This window comes from Dama dama, chromosome 30 (assembly GCF_033118175.1).
Source record: "Dama dama isolate Ldn47 chromosome 30, ASM3311817v1, whole genome shotgun sequence".
NCBI lineage: Eukaryota > Metazoa > Chordata > Mammalia > Artiodactyla > Cervidae > Dama > Dama dama.
The window spans coordinates 39,152,105-39,165,811 of NC_083710.1; the positions used below are offsets into that span (position 1 = coordinate 39,152,105).

The following is a 13,707-nucleotide window of genomic DNA, read 5'->3' on the forward strand; positions in this document are numbered from 1 at the left end:
TCCGAAGGGGTGGCTCTCCCACCCGGCCCCCATCCACGTGACGCTCCCGGCACCTCCTCCGTGCGCGCTCCGGGGAGAGGGAGGCGAGTGCTCCGCACGCCCGTTGGTCCCAGCCGCTGCCCCCCACCCCGCCCAGTCCCGGGCTCCCTGCCCGCCCCGCCCACAGCCCCGCTAGCCCCGCAGCCCCGCCCGGAGCCCTGCGCGCCCGCGGGGCGTGGAGAGGGGGAGGCTCCGCCCGCGCCCCACCCACGGGCCAGGCCCCGGGGCCCTGTCGCGGCCGCGGGGCGGGCGGAGCCAGTGCCCGGGTGGCGCGCGCCGCAGCTGTCTCCTTGGGCACCGCGCGGGCCATGGCGTCCCCAGGGTCCTCGGCGCCCGGCGGGGTGGCGGTGGTCGGCAGGTGAGGGCTCGAACCCGCGTGCCCGGGAGGGTGGCAGGTGGGCCCGGGCGTCGTTGCCCGGGCGGCGGGGGGAGGCTGGCGGCGCGGCTCCAATGACCCCAGCGCGCCTCCCTAGGACCGTGCCGGCCTGGGCGACGGCGGGGGGCGCAGCTACGTGGGGCCCCCGCGGCAGCCCGGCTGCTGCGCTATGCGGTTACGGGCGGAGTTGGGTGATGCGGGCCGGGCGGGAACGGTGGCATTTGGCGCTGCGAGCGGACGCAGGGCTGTCGGGCCGCGGGTTCGCACAGGTGTGTTGTCTCCTTTCCCGTCCGAGGGACGGGCGCGCAGAGGGGCTGCGGAGCCGCAATCTGGGTCAGGCGGGGCGCGCGCTCGGGCCTGTGGCTGTCGCTGGGCGACCCCGCCTGGCCAGGGAGGGGTGGGGACCCACCGCGAGGTCCGGATCCGGATCCAGGCCTCCTGAATGGCGAGGGCACCCTATCCCCAGGGCATCCGGGTTCTCCGGGGCTTCGGTGTCGGGTTAGCAGCTCAAGTCCCATCCACGGTTTCCTGGTTGATGCTCCAGCCTCTTTTAAAACTCCTGCAGTTTTCATTTTTAGCGTCCACGTGCACCTTTCCGTTGGTAAGCTGGCATAGCGAGCTACCCACTTGTCGATACTTGTCGGTCATCAAGCACACCTTTTGGGAGGCTCGGTGTCGGGTTCCGCCGCCGAGGGGCTGGCCCGCCTGACCAGTCACAGCGCCGCCCTGAGAATAAGTCGTGCCCCGGGCCCCTCCTTGAAGCCTGCCGGGGTCCAGCCCCAGCAGGATCCAGGGGAACCCTCAGGATGAACGGCGTCGGCGAATGAGAGAGAGAGTGAGACAAAGCTCAGGGCTAAGTCTGAAGTTTATTTTTGCACGGCCCCTTTATACCCTTAACAACATCTTTGGGGGAAGTGCATGTTGCTCACACACAGGGCATCTCAAAACATTACAGCAACTTGACCTTCAACAGAAACTGGATGTCACCCACATACTTTTTGTTCACAAGAGTCTTTCTTATCATTTGGCCTTCAGGCCTGCTAACATTTTATGGCTTGCACCTGGTGTGACTTAAGCAACTTCAGTAGCCGACCCTGTTTTTCTTATAATTAATCTATTTTCTTTCTAATAAGCGTCATCTCTATGGGAACTAGATAAGATTACATTTTTACAGAACAGAAATGCGAAGGACTGCAGAAACAGCAGATATGGCACAAAACAGGCTCTTAGTCTAAAAGTTAACCACCTGCAAGAAGTCGCCAGCTAATCTCTATCTAAAGTATTTTCTATTAGGCACATTTGTGGCTATCATATTTGTGGAGCTTTTTTCACCCCGCGGAGGGACCTATGCTTAATAGTTTCTTTTGTTAGCGTACTGTGCTTAGGATGTTTAGAACAATCAAGAGCATTTTGTGCAATGAGAGCACACATTTATCAAACAAGCCAGAATGCCAGCAAAATGTTTGAATTGAAGCATTTCCTTCATCCCTGGCCCCTTCATAGGGTACCAGCGTCCAGGAGATTTATTAATTAGCTTTTAAGTTGGTCCTCATTCAGTGAAAGAGGAGCAGGAGAGCTCTAGGCAGGCAATACAAGAATCCGCAGCAGGGTAAACAAGAACAACAGCAGAAAAGGGGGGAGAATATAGGGTAGGGTAGAGGCCGAGGCCAACCTGAAGGGTCCCTTATCCTAGACGGCCTTGCCTGTCAGGTATTTTCCTCGTGACCTCGTCACGGGCGGGACCCCCCATAACGGCTCCCGGCAGAAGCCCCTTCGAGGAAGGGGTCAGGGTGCTTTGTCACCTTCCTTGGCAGGGAGCAGTGGCCTTACCTGTGCCTGTGTGCTTTCCAGGCAGGAGGGCGACTGGCTGCCTCCTGATGGGATATAAAATATAGAAGAAAGTGCACCTTGTCCTGGGCGTGGTGACCTTGCTTGCCTTGCAGCCTTTGTCACGGTCAAGTGTGTATCAACCACGGGCTGGGACTGGCCTGCTGCTGGCACCCAACAGTGTTTAGTGGAGTCTAGAGTTGATGGTACAGGGGACCCTTGGACCACTGGCAGGTGGAGGGCACCCACCTGTCCATTCCCACCAGAGAAGCCAGTGTAATTTACCGTCGGTTCCTCTGCATCAGTGGTACCCAATGGCAGATCCCAAGTTTTGTAGGATTTACCATTTTAAAAAGCCTGCTTATAGGTGGGCTCCGGGGAGTCTAGCTCCTGTTGTTCCAGGGTCCACTGTGCCTTTCTCCAGCTCTGCAAAGGAGCTGTGCTTTGGGAGTCACTTTATTTCCAATTCCCCAGGGGAGGCTGACAAGGAATTAAGTAGATTGACTGCAAGAAATTGCAAAAAGTGAAGAGGAACTAAAGATCCTCTTGATGAAAATGAATGAGAGTGAAAAAGTTGGCTTAAAACTCAACATTCAAAAAACTAAGATCATGGCATCTGGTCCCATCACTTCATGGCAAATAGATGGGGAAACAATGGAAACAGTGACAGACTTTATTTTTTTGGTCTCCAAAATCACTGAAGATGGTGATTGCAGCCATGAAATTAAAGACGCTTTCTACTTGGAAGAAAAGCCATGACCAACCTAGACAGCATATTAAAAAGCAGAGACATTACTCTGCCAACAAAGGTCCATCTAGTCAAAGCTATGGTTTTTCCAGTAGTCATGTATGGATGTGAGAGTTGGACTATAAAGAAAGCTGAGCGCCGAAGAATTGATGCTTTTGAGCTGAGGTGTTGGAGACGACTCTTGAGAGTCTCTTGGACTGCAAGGAGATCCAACCAGTCCAACCTAAAGGAAATCAGTCCTGAATATTCATTGGAAGAACTGATGTTGAAGCTGAAACTCCAGTACTTCTGATGCAAAGAACTGACTCATTGGCAAAGACCCTGATGCTGGGAAAGATTGAAGGTGGGAGGAGAAGGGGCTGACAGAGGATGAGATGGTTGGATGGCATCACTGACTTAATGGACATGAGTTTGAGTAAGGTCTTGGAGTTGGTGATGGACAGGGAGGCCTGGCGTGCTGCAGTCCCTAGGGTGGCAAAGAGTCGGACACGACTGAGCGACTGAACTGACTGACTGACCTTCCCACAGCTTTAACACCTCAGGAAGCAGCCGTCTTCACTTCTGGGGTAGCCCAGCTTCTCTTCCCTTCTCCCTCCTTCCTCCCTCTCCCCTCCTGTCCCCTCTGGCCCCTTTCTCTCTCCTGTCTCCCCTCCTTATCTCTTGTCTTTCTCTCTCTCAACCTATAGGTGGCTGGGGAGTGTGAACTAACTGCTAAAACCTGGTTAAGTTTTTGTATTTCATTCTTGGATTTCAACAAACCAATACAGGGGCCCAGGTTCCATTCTTGGTCAGGGAACCAGATTCTCCATGCCTCAACTAATACCTGGTGCAGTCAAGTACATAAATAAATATATACAAAAAATTATAGCATCTCCCTTGTGGGGTTGTTTTCAGATTAATAGAGGTAAGATGTGTACAGTTTTAGCATCATCATCTTTAGTGCTGGTGGCGGTAGGAAAAACTGAGGCAGTGGGGGAGATGCTGTCTTTTTTCTCCAGTCCGGGACTCAGCTGACACTGGTCAGTTGGGGGTCCCTGGCACGGTGCCTGGACGCCCTGCCCCTCCAAGCTGCCCCCAGGTCTGGAGGGCACAGCAGTGAGGACCCAGGACCTCTTGTGTGGAAGCAACATTTTAAGTGGATACTGCTGTCAAAACGTGGAGTTGTAAGCCATCAGGTGTTTCAGTAACAGGATGCTGTGTGCTCTGAGACACACCCTGGGCTGGCGCGGAGTGGCTCCACTTTCCAGCTGACCTGCGCCTCTTCCTTCTCTCCCTGCAGTGGGCTCATTGGGCGGAGCTGGGCCATGCTGTTCGCCAGCGCGGGCTTCAGGGTCAAACTGTTCGACATCGAGCCTCAGCAGGTGACCGATGCGCTGGTCAGCCTCAGGTGAGTCCCCTGCGCATGCAGAGGCCCTGCGGCCTCAGTCTGTCTGTTGGAGCCCTTGAAGCTGGAGTCCTCCTCCTCCTGTGGGGTCGCAGTCTCGGAGCCGGTGAAGCCAGGCTGAGTGAGACGTGGATCCACCCCACAGCAGGGGCTCAGACTGTGAGGACGGACTTCCGGGGGTAGAGATGTGCGAGGGGGCTGGAGGAACCCAGTGTAGACCCTCGACTTGCAGCCCAAGAGCTGGTGAACAGTTCTGTGCCACATGCCCGGGAGCTGCACTGGCCCTCCCCTGTGGGCACGGAGGTCCTGAGGGCCTCAGGTGTGTTCTTACCTGTTGCTCTGCATGGCAGGACTGGAATTAACTGGGACGAGTGTTGTTTGAGGTGTGAGAGTATGCAGACTTAGCAGATGCTGAGCGTTGAGCCCACGGAGTGTAGCATTTCAGGGACCACCTCAGGAAGAAAAAGAATAGCAACGAAAGGAAAAAGGTGGAGACAGGGAGGCCAAAGACAGAAGGACAAATTAATTCACAGGTTGCCCCCCTATGATGCCATCACTGATCACGGCTCTGATCATCTCAGGCTTGTCAGGTAGTTACTCTCCTGGTTGGGGGCATAGCTATGAGCATTAATTTGAATGTGCATTTTGTGTAACAGAAGATGCTTTATCATTGGCTCTTTGAGAAGACAAATATATAGGGCATGATGTCAGGCTCTAGGCCTCAAGAAATTACATACCTTAGGCCAACTTTGTTGTATAGCAGATAAGAACCCAAAACCCAGAGAAGTAAAGTTGCTTCTTACATAGAGTAACAGGTAGCTGGTGACTAGGTGAAACAGCTTTCGAATTGTGATGCTGGAAACTTCTGAAAGTCCCTTGGACGGCAAGGAGATCAAACCTGTCAATCCTAAAGGAAATCAGTCCTGAATATTCATTGGAAGGACTGATTCAGAAGCTAAAGCTCCAATACCTTGGCCATCTGATGTGAAGAGCCAACTCACTGGAAAGACCCTGATGCTGGGAAAGATTTAAGGCAGGAGGAGAAGGGGACAACAGAGGATGGGATGGTTGGATGGCATCACCAATACAATGGACAGGAGTTTGAGCAAACTCTGGGAGATAGTCAAGGGCAGGGGAGCCTGGCGTGCTGCTGTCCATGGGGCTGTGAAGAGGCAGACACAACTGAGCAACTGAACAACAACAGATGAAACATCAATTGAAAGAAACAAAAAGCAAAAAATGAAGCAACCACCATAAAGCTAAACACTCCCCAATGCTTTGTTCTGTGCCATTAGGGAAGGAGGGGTACTTGGCACACAGACCTCTATTTCCAGGCACGTGCCACTCACCAGGGACACATGGATGAACAAGACGAAGCTAGTCCTTCCCAACAGGACAAGTTCAGCCTGGTGATCCTGCTGTATGAATTCTCATAGTGACCCCCACAAGGCAAGACCTCATGTGGACACAAAGCCTAAGATACTACAATGTGGCTCTTTACAAAAGATTCTCAACCCACATGTTTAAAAGTTGGGATTCTGGTCTCCACTCCTGATGTGTGGGCCTTCCCAAACCAAGCTGTTCTCTGACCCCAGTGTGTGTCCTGCAACTCAGTTCAGCCCTGAGACAGCATCATGTCTGGCAGGTGCGGGTCTCTATCCCACAGGGCTGCCCTGCCGCTGACACTTCAGACTCCAGCTCAGTCCAGTTGCCTACTGGCTGTGGTTCCTACCATCCCTTCCTGGGTTTGCTTTACTGGCTAGAGTGGCTCCCAGACTCAGGAGACCAGTTACTCAGTGGATTCCTGGTTTATTACAAATGGAATTAGGGTTACTGCAACCAAGCAACTCAAGCTTGGGACTTGAACTCATGGTCTTTTAACTGAGATCACACACCTAGTCTCGAGACTTAAGAAGCTCAGGTTCTTTATGTCTCATTGAGAATTCAGTGAGAGACAAAGTGATAGGGAAGTGGATTTATTTAGAGAGAAACACACTTCACAGATAGAGTGGGGACCATCTCAGAAGGCGAGGGCCACCCCAGGGTAGAGGGTTTTTAGCTTTCATGTGCTCAGTCGTGTCCGACTCTTTGCAACCCCACAGTCTGTAGCCCACCAGGCTTCCCTGTCTGTGGAATTCTCCAGGCAAGAATACTGGAGCCAGTTGCCATTTCCTTCTCCAGGGGATCTTCCAGACCCAAGGATGGAGCTCTGGTCTCCTGCATTGCAGGCAGATTCTTTACTACTGCAACACCTTACTTCTTTTATAGGGGTGGGTAATTTCCTAGGCTGATGAGTGGGAGTATTCCAGCTCTTTTGGGGACGGGATGGGGACTGTCATGGCACCTGGGAGTGTGTCACTTAGTATGCTGTGTAAGAGTGATCACCTGCAATGTGGGAGACCTGGGTTTGAACCCTGGGTTGGGAAGATCCCCTGGAGAAGGGAAAGGCTACCCACTCCAGTATTCTGGCCAGGAGAATTCCATGGACTGTATAGTTCATGGGGTTGCAAAGAAGCGGACACAACTGAGTAACTCACTTTCACACACTGAGGCTCAAGATCTAGTGGAAGTCAACTTGCCTGCCATCTTGGTCCTGTTTGGTTTGGTTCTTATCTGTTTATGTCCTCAGGCTGTGTCATTGTTTTAAAGGTTGTGTACTTCCCTCCTGTTTCACTTCCAGTCAACAGCAGGATGAAGAAATACACAGGAGACATGTGGTGGGCAGGGAGCTTTCCTGCCCTCTGGTGTCCCCTCTCTCTGAATATCCTGTTCAACCTGGAGGCTCTCTGAACTCCCTCTTTGGGTTTTTTGGTGGCTCTGACACTTAGACCCTATTGATTAAGTCACTGGTGATTGTACTTAGCCTCCAACTCCTCTCCCTCTCCTGAGGTCAGGGGCAGGACTTCAAGTGCTGGCCCTGAAATTACTGGATTGGTGACATAAGCAACCAGCCCTGTTCTGAGGTGCTTTCAAAATTCACCTCATTAACATAACAAAAGACACATTATTGCTCCTAGAACAGGATATTCCAAGGAGTTTTAGTAGCTCTGTGTCAGCTCTGTGAACGCCAACTACATCTTTCTTACTATATGTCACAACATCACAATAGTAATAGATGCTAAGATGAAAATATTAATATTAACACATTTTGTGGTGGTTTATCCCTATTGCTGTTTAGTCACTAAGTTGTGTCCAACTCTGCAACCCCATGGACTGTAGCCCACCAGGCTCCTCTGTCCATGGGATTCTCCAGGCAAGAGCACTAGAGTGGGTTGCCACTTCCTCCTCTAGGGGATCTTCCCTAGCCAGGGATCAAACCCACATCTCCTGCTTACTGCTGAGCCACGAGGTTTATCACTGTAGGGGTGGAGAAATGGTCCTTTGCTTTTAGGTTCTTTGGGTGATCTGAGAATTAAACTGATGTAAGGCAGATTAATAGGAGAAAAACAAATGTTATTCTGTGTGATGGGAGTCCTGTGAAGCAGTGGGGGCCCACAAGGGATCAAGGGGCTGAGGCTTCTGTAAGGCCTGATGGGTGGAGGCGGGGTCAGGATGTGGGGAGGCGGAGGAGGCCTTTGCTGGGAGAGGAGACCTGCCCTGCTGTGTGGGTGTTTCTTGGGTGAAACACTCTTTTGACCCAGGCCCCCCCACCCCCCGAAGTATAAACATAAGCAGTTGAAGGGAAGTTCAGGAGAAGCTCCAGAACCTGCTGGGTTTTGATTGCCTTTAGGTCAGAATAGTCCTTGTGCCAAAGTGGCATCTTTTGGGGTGAAAAAACCCACTGCCTTTCGTTGCCTTGTGTATTTGGTGATCTCTGAGTTAGTGTGCATTGGCTCTAATCTGTGGAAACCCAGGGCCTGCACTGGGTCCTGGTGAGGTGCAGTGTGAATGCCCCGTGGAGGGGTTTCTCGGCCACCCACCTGTCTGGGGACAGACTAGGGTCTGACATTGTCTCCTTCACACCTGACCTGGGGTCTCAGGCCCAGGTCCCCCCTGCATGTACCCTCATGGCAACCCTGCCTTTTGCTGGTTTCAGTTCTTTCATTTTTTTAGTTGATAAATATTTTCTAATGAAACATCTCCTTTTTAATTTCTAGGTTTTCTCTTTTTAAAATTGTTATTCAGTTGCTTAGTAATGTCTGACTCTTCGCGACCCAATGGGCTGCAGCATGCCAGGCTTCCCTGTCCTTTCACGGTCTCCTGGAATTTGCTCAGACTCATGTCCATTGAGTCAGTGGTGCCATCCAACCATCTCGTCCTCTATTGCCCCCTTCTCCTCCTGCCTTCAATCTTTCCCAGCATCAGGGTCTTTTCCAGTGAGTCAGTTCTTCGCAGTTTTGGAGCTTCAGTTTCAGGTAGCCAAAGTATTGGAGCTTCAGCTTCAGCATCAGTCCTTCCAGTGAATATTCAAGACTGATTTCCTTTAGGATTGACTGGTTTGATCTCCTTGCTGTACAAGGGACTCTCAAGAGTCTTCTTGAATACCACAGTCCAAAAGCATCAATTCTTTGGTTCTTAGCCTTCTTTGTGGTCCAACTCTCACATCTGAACTTGACTACCTGAGAAACCATAGCTTTGATATATGGACATTTGTCGGTAAACTAACATCTCTGCTTTTTAATACACTGTCTAGGTTTGTCGTGGCTTTTCTCCCTAGCTCTGGAGTTCATATAATTTTCACATGTCACAAAGTATTCCCAAGCATTTAAAAATGTAAAAATCACCCTTAACTCTCAGCCACAGGGCAATAGTGGACTCTGGTTTGCTGACTGATGTACTTTTCAGTTCCGTTATAGTTTCATCTCTTATGTTGTAGATCTTATGATGTACCTGTAACCAAGAGAAAACTAAGATCCCTAATTGCAAAGCTCTTTGTCCTATCTCTTGGGGGTATTTATATTGATAGACTTTATTGTTTAAGTGTATCATGAAAGAGTTTGGCCACGTTTTAAAGTCCATTCAGGCATCAAGGAGAACATTGGGAAACTGTAAATAAGGTTTTCTTTTTCTTAGGCTAGATTAAAGGCTTTCCTATAATATTTTAACACTACTATGCTTAATTAAGAGCTAACATTTTAAGTATTCTTGGTGGCCAGTTAGATTGAGCTTTTAGATATCAGCCTAAGATTTTTGAACCAAGGAACAAACAAATACCCCCTCCAAAAATTAGTTAGCAGCCTTACTGTAGGAAAAGCAAATGTCCTGAATTATGTGTCTTTCCTCATGTGTGGCTTTCTTTCTAGACCCACCCCTTCCCCCCACCACGTGTAAGCTGACTGCACTTTAATGTGCAGAACTGGTTGTGCTTCTCTGGCAGGAAGCAGGATTTCAGGGTATCTCGTGACACCTCTGCTCAAGTTTTTGCTGGCAAAGCTGCCAGGAGGATCGACTGTGAATCGTGTCTCCTCGCCTTCCTAATGGAGGGAAGGTACACTCAATTTTAGGTCTTATGACTTGTGTAAGGCCACCTACATCCCCCCCTTTTTTTTTTTAATTAGGGAACTAAAAGATCTCACATGCCACAACTAAGACCCAGCACAGCCAAATAAATAAATATTTTAAAAAAGAAGAAGCGGCAGCATAAACAGTGTATCTTCTTGACTGGATTGAATTGACTGGTGTTTGGGGAGAATGGATACATGTATATGTGTGGCTGAGTCCCTTTGCTGGTGTCCACCTAGTCTTTTTCTAACAGAGTGGGAAAAGGAGTCTCTTAAAACCTCATGTATTGAAACTGGTAACAGAAAGGGAACTTGACCTTGGAAAAGCCTATTAGCAGATGCTTCGCTGCTTGGCTTTTGTTCTCCAGCAAATGCTCAATGCTTGGCCTGTGTTAGGGCTCAAGAATTTGAGAGGGTGGTTGTATTTCAAGAAGAAAAACCCAGGTCGAGTAAACAAAGTTGAAATGTGGACTCAGAGATTGGGAGTGTTTTGTTTCTCATGACTTGGGTTCAGTTTCATTTCCACGTGGTGATGCGCCGGGCTCGCCTCTCGGGACCAGGACCCCAGCCTGGGCCGTGGTGACATCTGAGTGACAGCCCCACATGTGGGCGGGGGGCCAGCTGCCCATCTGCCTGGAGCCCTGGCTGAAATCACCATCTTTGGGTGAACTCTGCTTGTATCTCAACTGCCATCTCCGTCATGTGGAGATGGTCATTCCGAACTTGAGTCACTGAAAATGGATCTGCTTTTCCACGTGGACATGGATTTAGTAGACCAGCAGAAGTGGTCTCTGAAAACTGGGTGGCTGCCCTGGGCTCTGTCACCTCAGTAGCTGAACTTCCTATCCTGACAGCTGAGTCTCTGACTCGGTTAACTCGCCACCCAGATCTGTGCACTTGCTTCAACATCTTGAACCTGGATTTGATCTGGATTTCTCTGGACTGGTCTGGTTTTAAGCTGCCTTTTAGTTGTCCATGTAGCTTTGGTTGGAATAATTGAGGTTAATAGATCACAGAATGGCCTCCACTGGCTCCCATCCAAGTCTGCTACAGTCATTGAAAAATGTATGCAATCTGGGTGTAACTATAAGAAACATGCACAAGACATTCATGGAGGAAATTTTTTTTAATTTAATTAATTGTATTTCTGGCTGTGCTGGGTCTTCGTTGTAGCACAGGCTTTTCCCTAGTTGTGGTGAGTGGGGGCTGCTCTCTAGTTGCGGTGTGCGGGCTTCTCATCATGGTGGCTTCTCTTGTTTCGGGCACTCTAGGTGCACGGGCTCAGTAGTGGTGGTTCCTGGGCTCAAGAGCACAGGCTCAGTAGATGTGGCGCATGGGCTTAGTTGTCCATAGCATGTGAGATCTTCCTGGACCAGGGATCCAACCCAAGTCTCCTTCATTGACAGGCAGATTCTTTATCACTGAGCCACCAGGGAAGCCATCGCCGAGAGATTTTTTTTCAGCTGTATGAAGGCCAGTAAAGAAGAAATAAGTTAGTGGGCAGGAGCCTGTCTGCATGGATATAACCAGGAGGGTGCAGGGCAGCGGGTGATCGGACCTCCCTGGGCTGAGAAGTTCCCAAGTGACCTGAGTGCTGTCGCCAGAAGCTGACTCCAAGGGGCCATGGGTTCCGTGGGTCGTTGAACCTGACATATCTGTGTGTTCACGGGTCATGCTGTCCCTTGGCTGTCACTAGGACAGTCCAAATGATTGCTTCACATCACTTATTGACTCTTCTTCCCGAACAGGAATGGTTCCCCCTTCTCTGATTTGTGAAAGCTGTTATCATTGTTCAGTCGCTAAGTCAGGTCCGGCTCTTTTCGATCCCATGGACAGCAGCATGCCAGTCTTCCCTGTCCTTCACCATCTTCTAGAATTTGCTCAAATTCATGCCCATTGAGTAGGTGATGCTATCCAACCATCTCATCCTCTGTTGCCCCCTTCTCCTCCTGCCTTCAATCTTTCCCAGCATCAGGGTCTTTTCCAATGAATTGGTTCTTCGTATCAGGTGGCCAAAGTATTGGAGCTTCAGCTTCAGCATCAGTCTTTCCAGTGAATATTCAGGGTTGATTTCCTTTAGGGTTGACTGGTTGGGTCTTGCTGCATCAGTTCTTCAGTGCTCAGCCTTCTTTGTGGCCCAACTCTCACATATGCTAATTGTACACTTAACACTGGGGAGAAGCCAGAGTACTTTGACTGTCTCTGGCTGGTAGGGTGAGGCGTGACTGCTCTTGGGTTCAGGGAATCATGCCGATGTCCTTGTCCTGTGGGCTCCAGGCGTGTGGACACATGTGTTCCCTGGGCGGGAGGGCTGTGAAGGCTCACACAGGATTAAGTAGGGTGTGGACATAGGAATGTGAGTTCTGGTTGCTTCTCCCTATGAGGTTTGCCTCGAGCAGTGGGTCAGGGCATGCAGCTCCCCAGGTCTCCTGTGGCACAGACGGAGGGACGGTCTGCCTGCAGTGCACTGGCCTTTATCTGCCTCTGGGGAGGTTTTCAGGTTAAGGTGTCCGAGGCACAGGGCTAGTCACCCGCGTGAGTAAGTGGTGTGTTGAGGGGTGCAGCCGTCGGCAGACTGGGGACTGGGCCCTGTGCTGTCCAGCAGAAGTCTCAGTTCAGTTCACTCAGTTGTGTCCAACTCTGCAACCCCATGGACTGCAGCACACCAGGCCTCCCTGTCCATCACCATCTCCCAGAGCTTGCTCAAACTCATGTCCATCGAGTTGGTGATGCCATCCAATCATCTCATCCTCTGTCGTCCCCTTCTCCTGCCTTCAATCTTTCCCAGCATCAGGGTCTTTTCCAATGAGTCAGTTCTTCTCATCAGGTGACTGAAGTGTTGGAGCTTCAGCTTACTGACCAAACTAATCACATGGACCACAGCTTTGTCTAACTGGATGAAAGTATGAGCCATGCTGTGTAGGGCCACCCAAGATAGATGGGTCATAATGGAGAGTTCTGACAAAATGTGGTCCTCTGGAGAAGGGAATGGCAAACCACTTCAGTATTCTTGCCTTGAGAACCCTATGAACAGTATGAAAAAGCAGGTCTGGAGCTCATGTTTTTAATAAAAAGCTTGGTATTCTGCCTCCCCCCCCCCCCCCCCCACTTCAAAGACATTAACAATGACAAAAATGAGATGAATGAATGAAAAAAGAGTGTCCACACAGTGTTCCACTGTGGGAGCCAACAGGGCCCCTCAACAGGGTCCAGGGCTGGGACGCCCCCCGCAACCCCCAGCTGGCCTCTTGTCTCCTGGCTGGCCTCTGCGGGTTAGGATTTTCAGTGGCAGAGGCCAAGTCACCTCACATTCGTGAGCTTGGTACTCCTGCTTCTGACTTCCCGACTCTTTCCTGCTCAGCCGCTGTCTCGGCACCTCAGACCTCAGGGAAGAGGTGGGGAGCGGAGAACCCTGCCAGGAACCCTCCTGGGGACTCCATGACAGGCTGACGGTGAGGTTCCAGGAATACCCTGAAACAGCTAAAAGCCTATGTTGTTGTAGTTTAAAATTTTTTATTAGGGAAATACACGCATAAAGACAACTATCACTACAGAGTGTATAACCCAATCCCTCAGTCTCCAGTCCGATGTCCCTATCTGACCTGGGAACACAGTCTTCTGTTCGGGAAATATTTGTTTTATTTTTTTGAGAAGTTCTTATCTTCTTAAATGAGTAAATGCTGCTTTTGAATAAAATCTCATAAACAGAAATATATTAAAAAAGATCACCATATGTACCCTATACTGATCATTGTTAACATTTCTTTTTCTAATTCAAAACGTAATTTTGCTCGTTAGGAGGCAAGTATCTATTGAGTCCTGGGCGGTGCTCCACTGCCCTCTAGAGGTGAAACTGGTGCACTGCAGTCACCTGACCAGGTAGGTAGCGTAT

The 13,707-nt window shown here is 50.4% G+C and overlaps 1 protein-coding gene across 1 annotated transcript in view; it reads left to right on the forward strand.

Moving 5' to 3' along the window:
- The first annotated feature begins 276 nt into the window (after positions 1–276).
- The window catches only part of CRYL1 (crystallin lambda 1), a 52,903-nt gene continuing 39,472 nt past the window's right edge, over positions 277–13,707 (forward strand). Inside the window, exons 1-2 of the mRNA XM_061133060.1 lie at positions 277–397; positions 4,270–4,377. Of these exons, the coding sequence (XP_060989043.1) occupies positions 348–397; positions 4,270–4,377 (158 nt within the window). The 5' untranslated portion in view covers positions 277–347. The remainder of the gene's footprint in view (positions 398–4,269; positions 4,378–13,707) is intronic.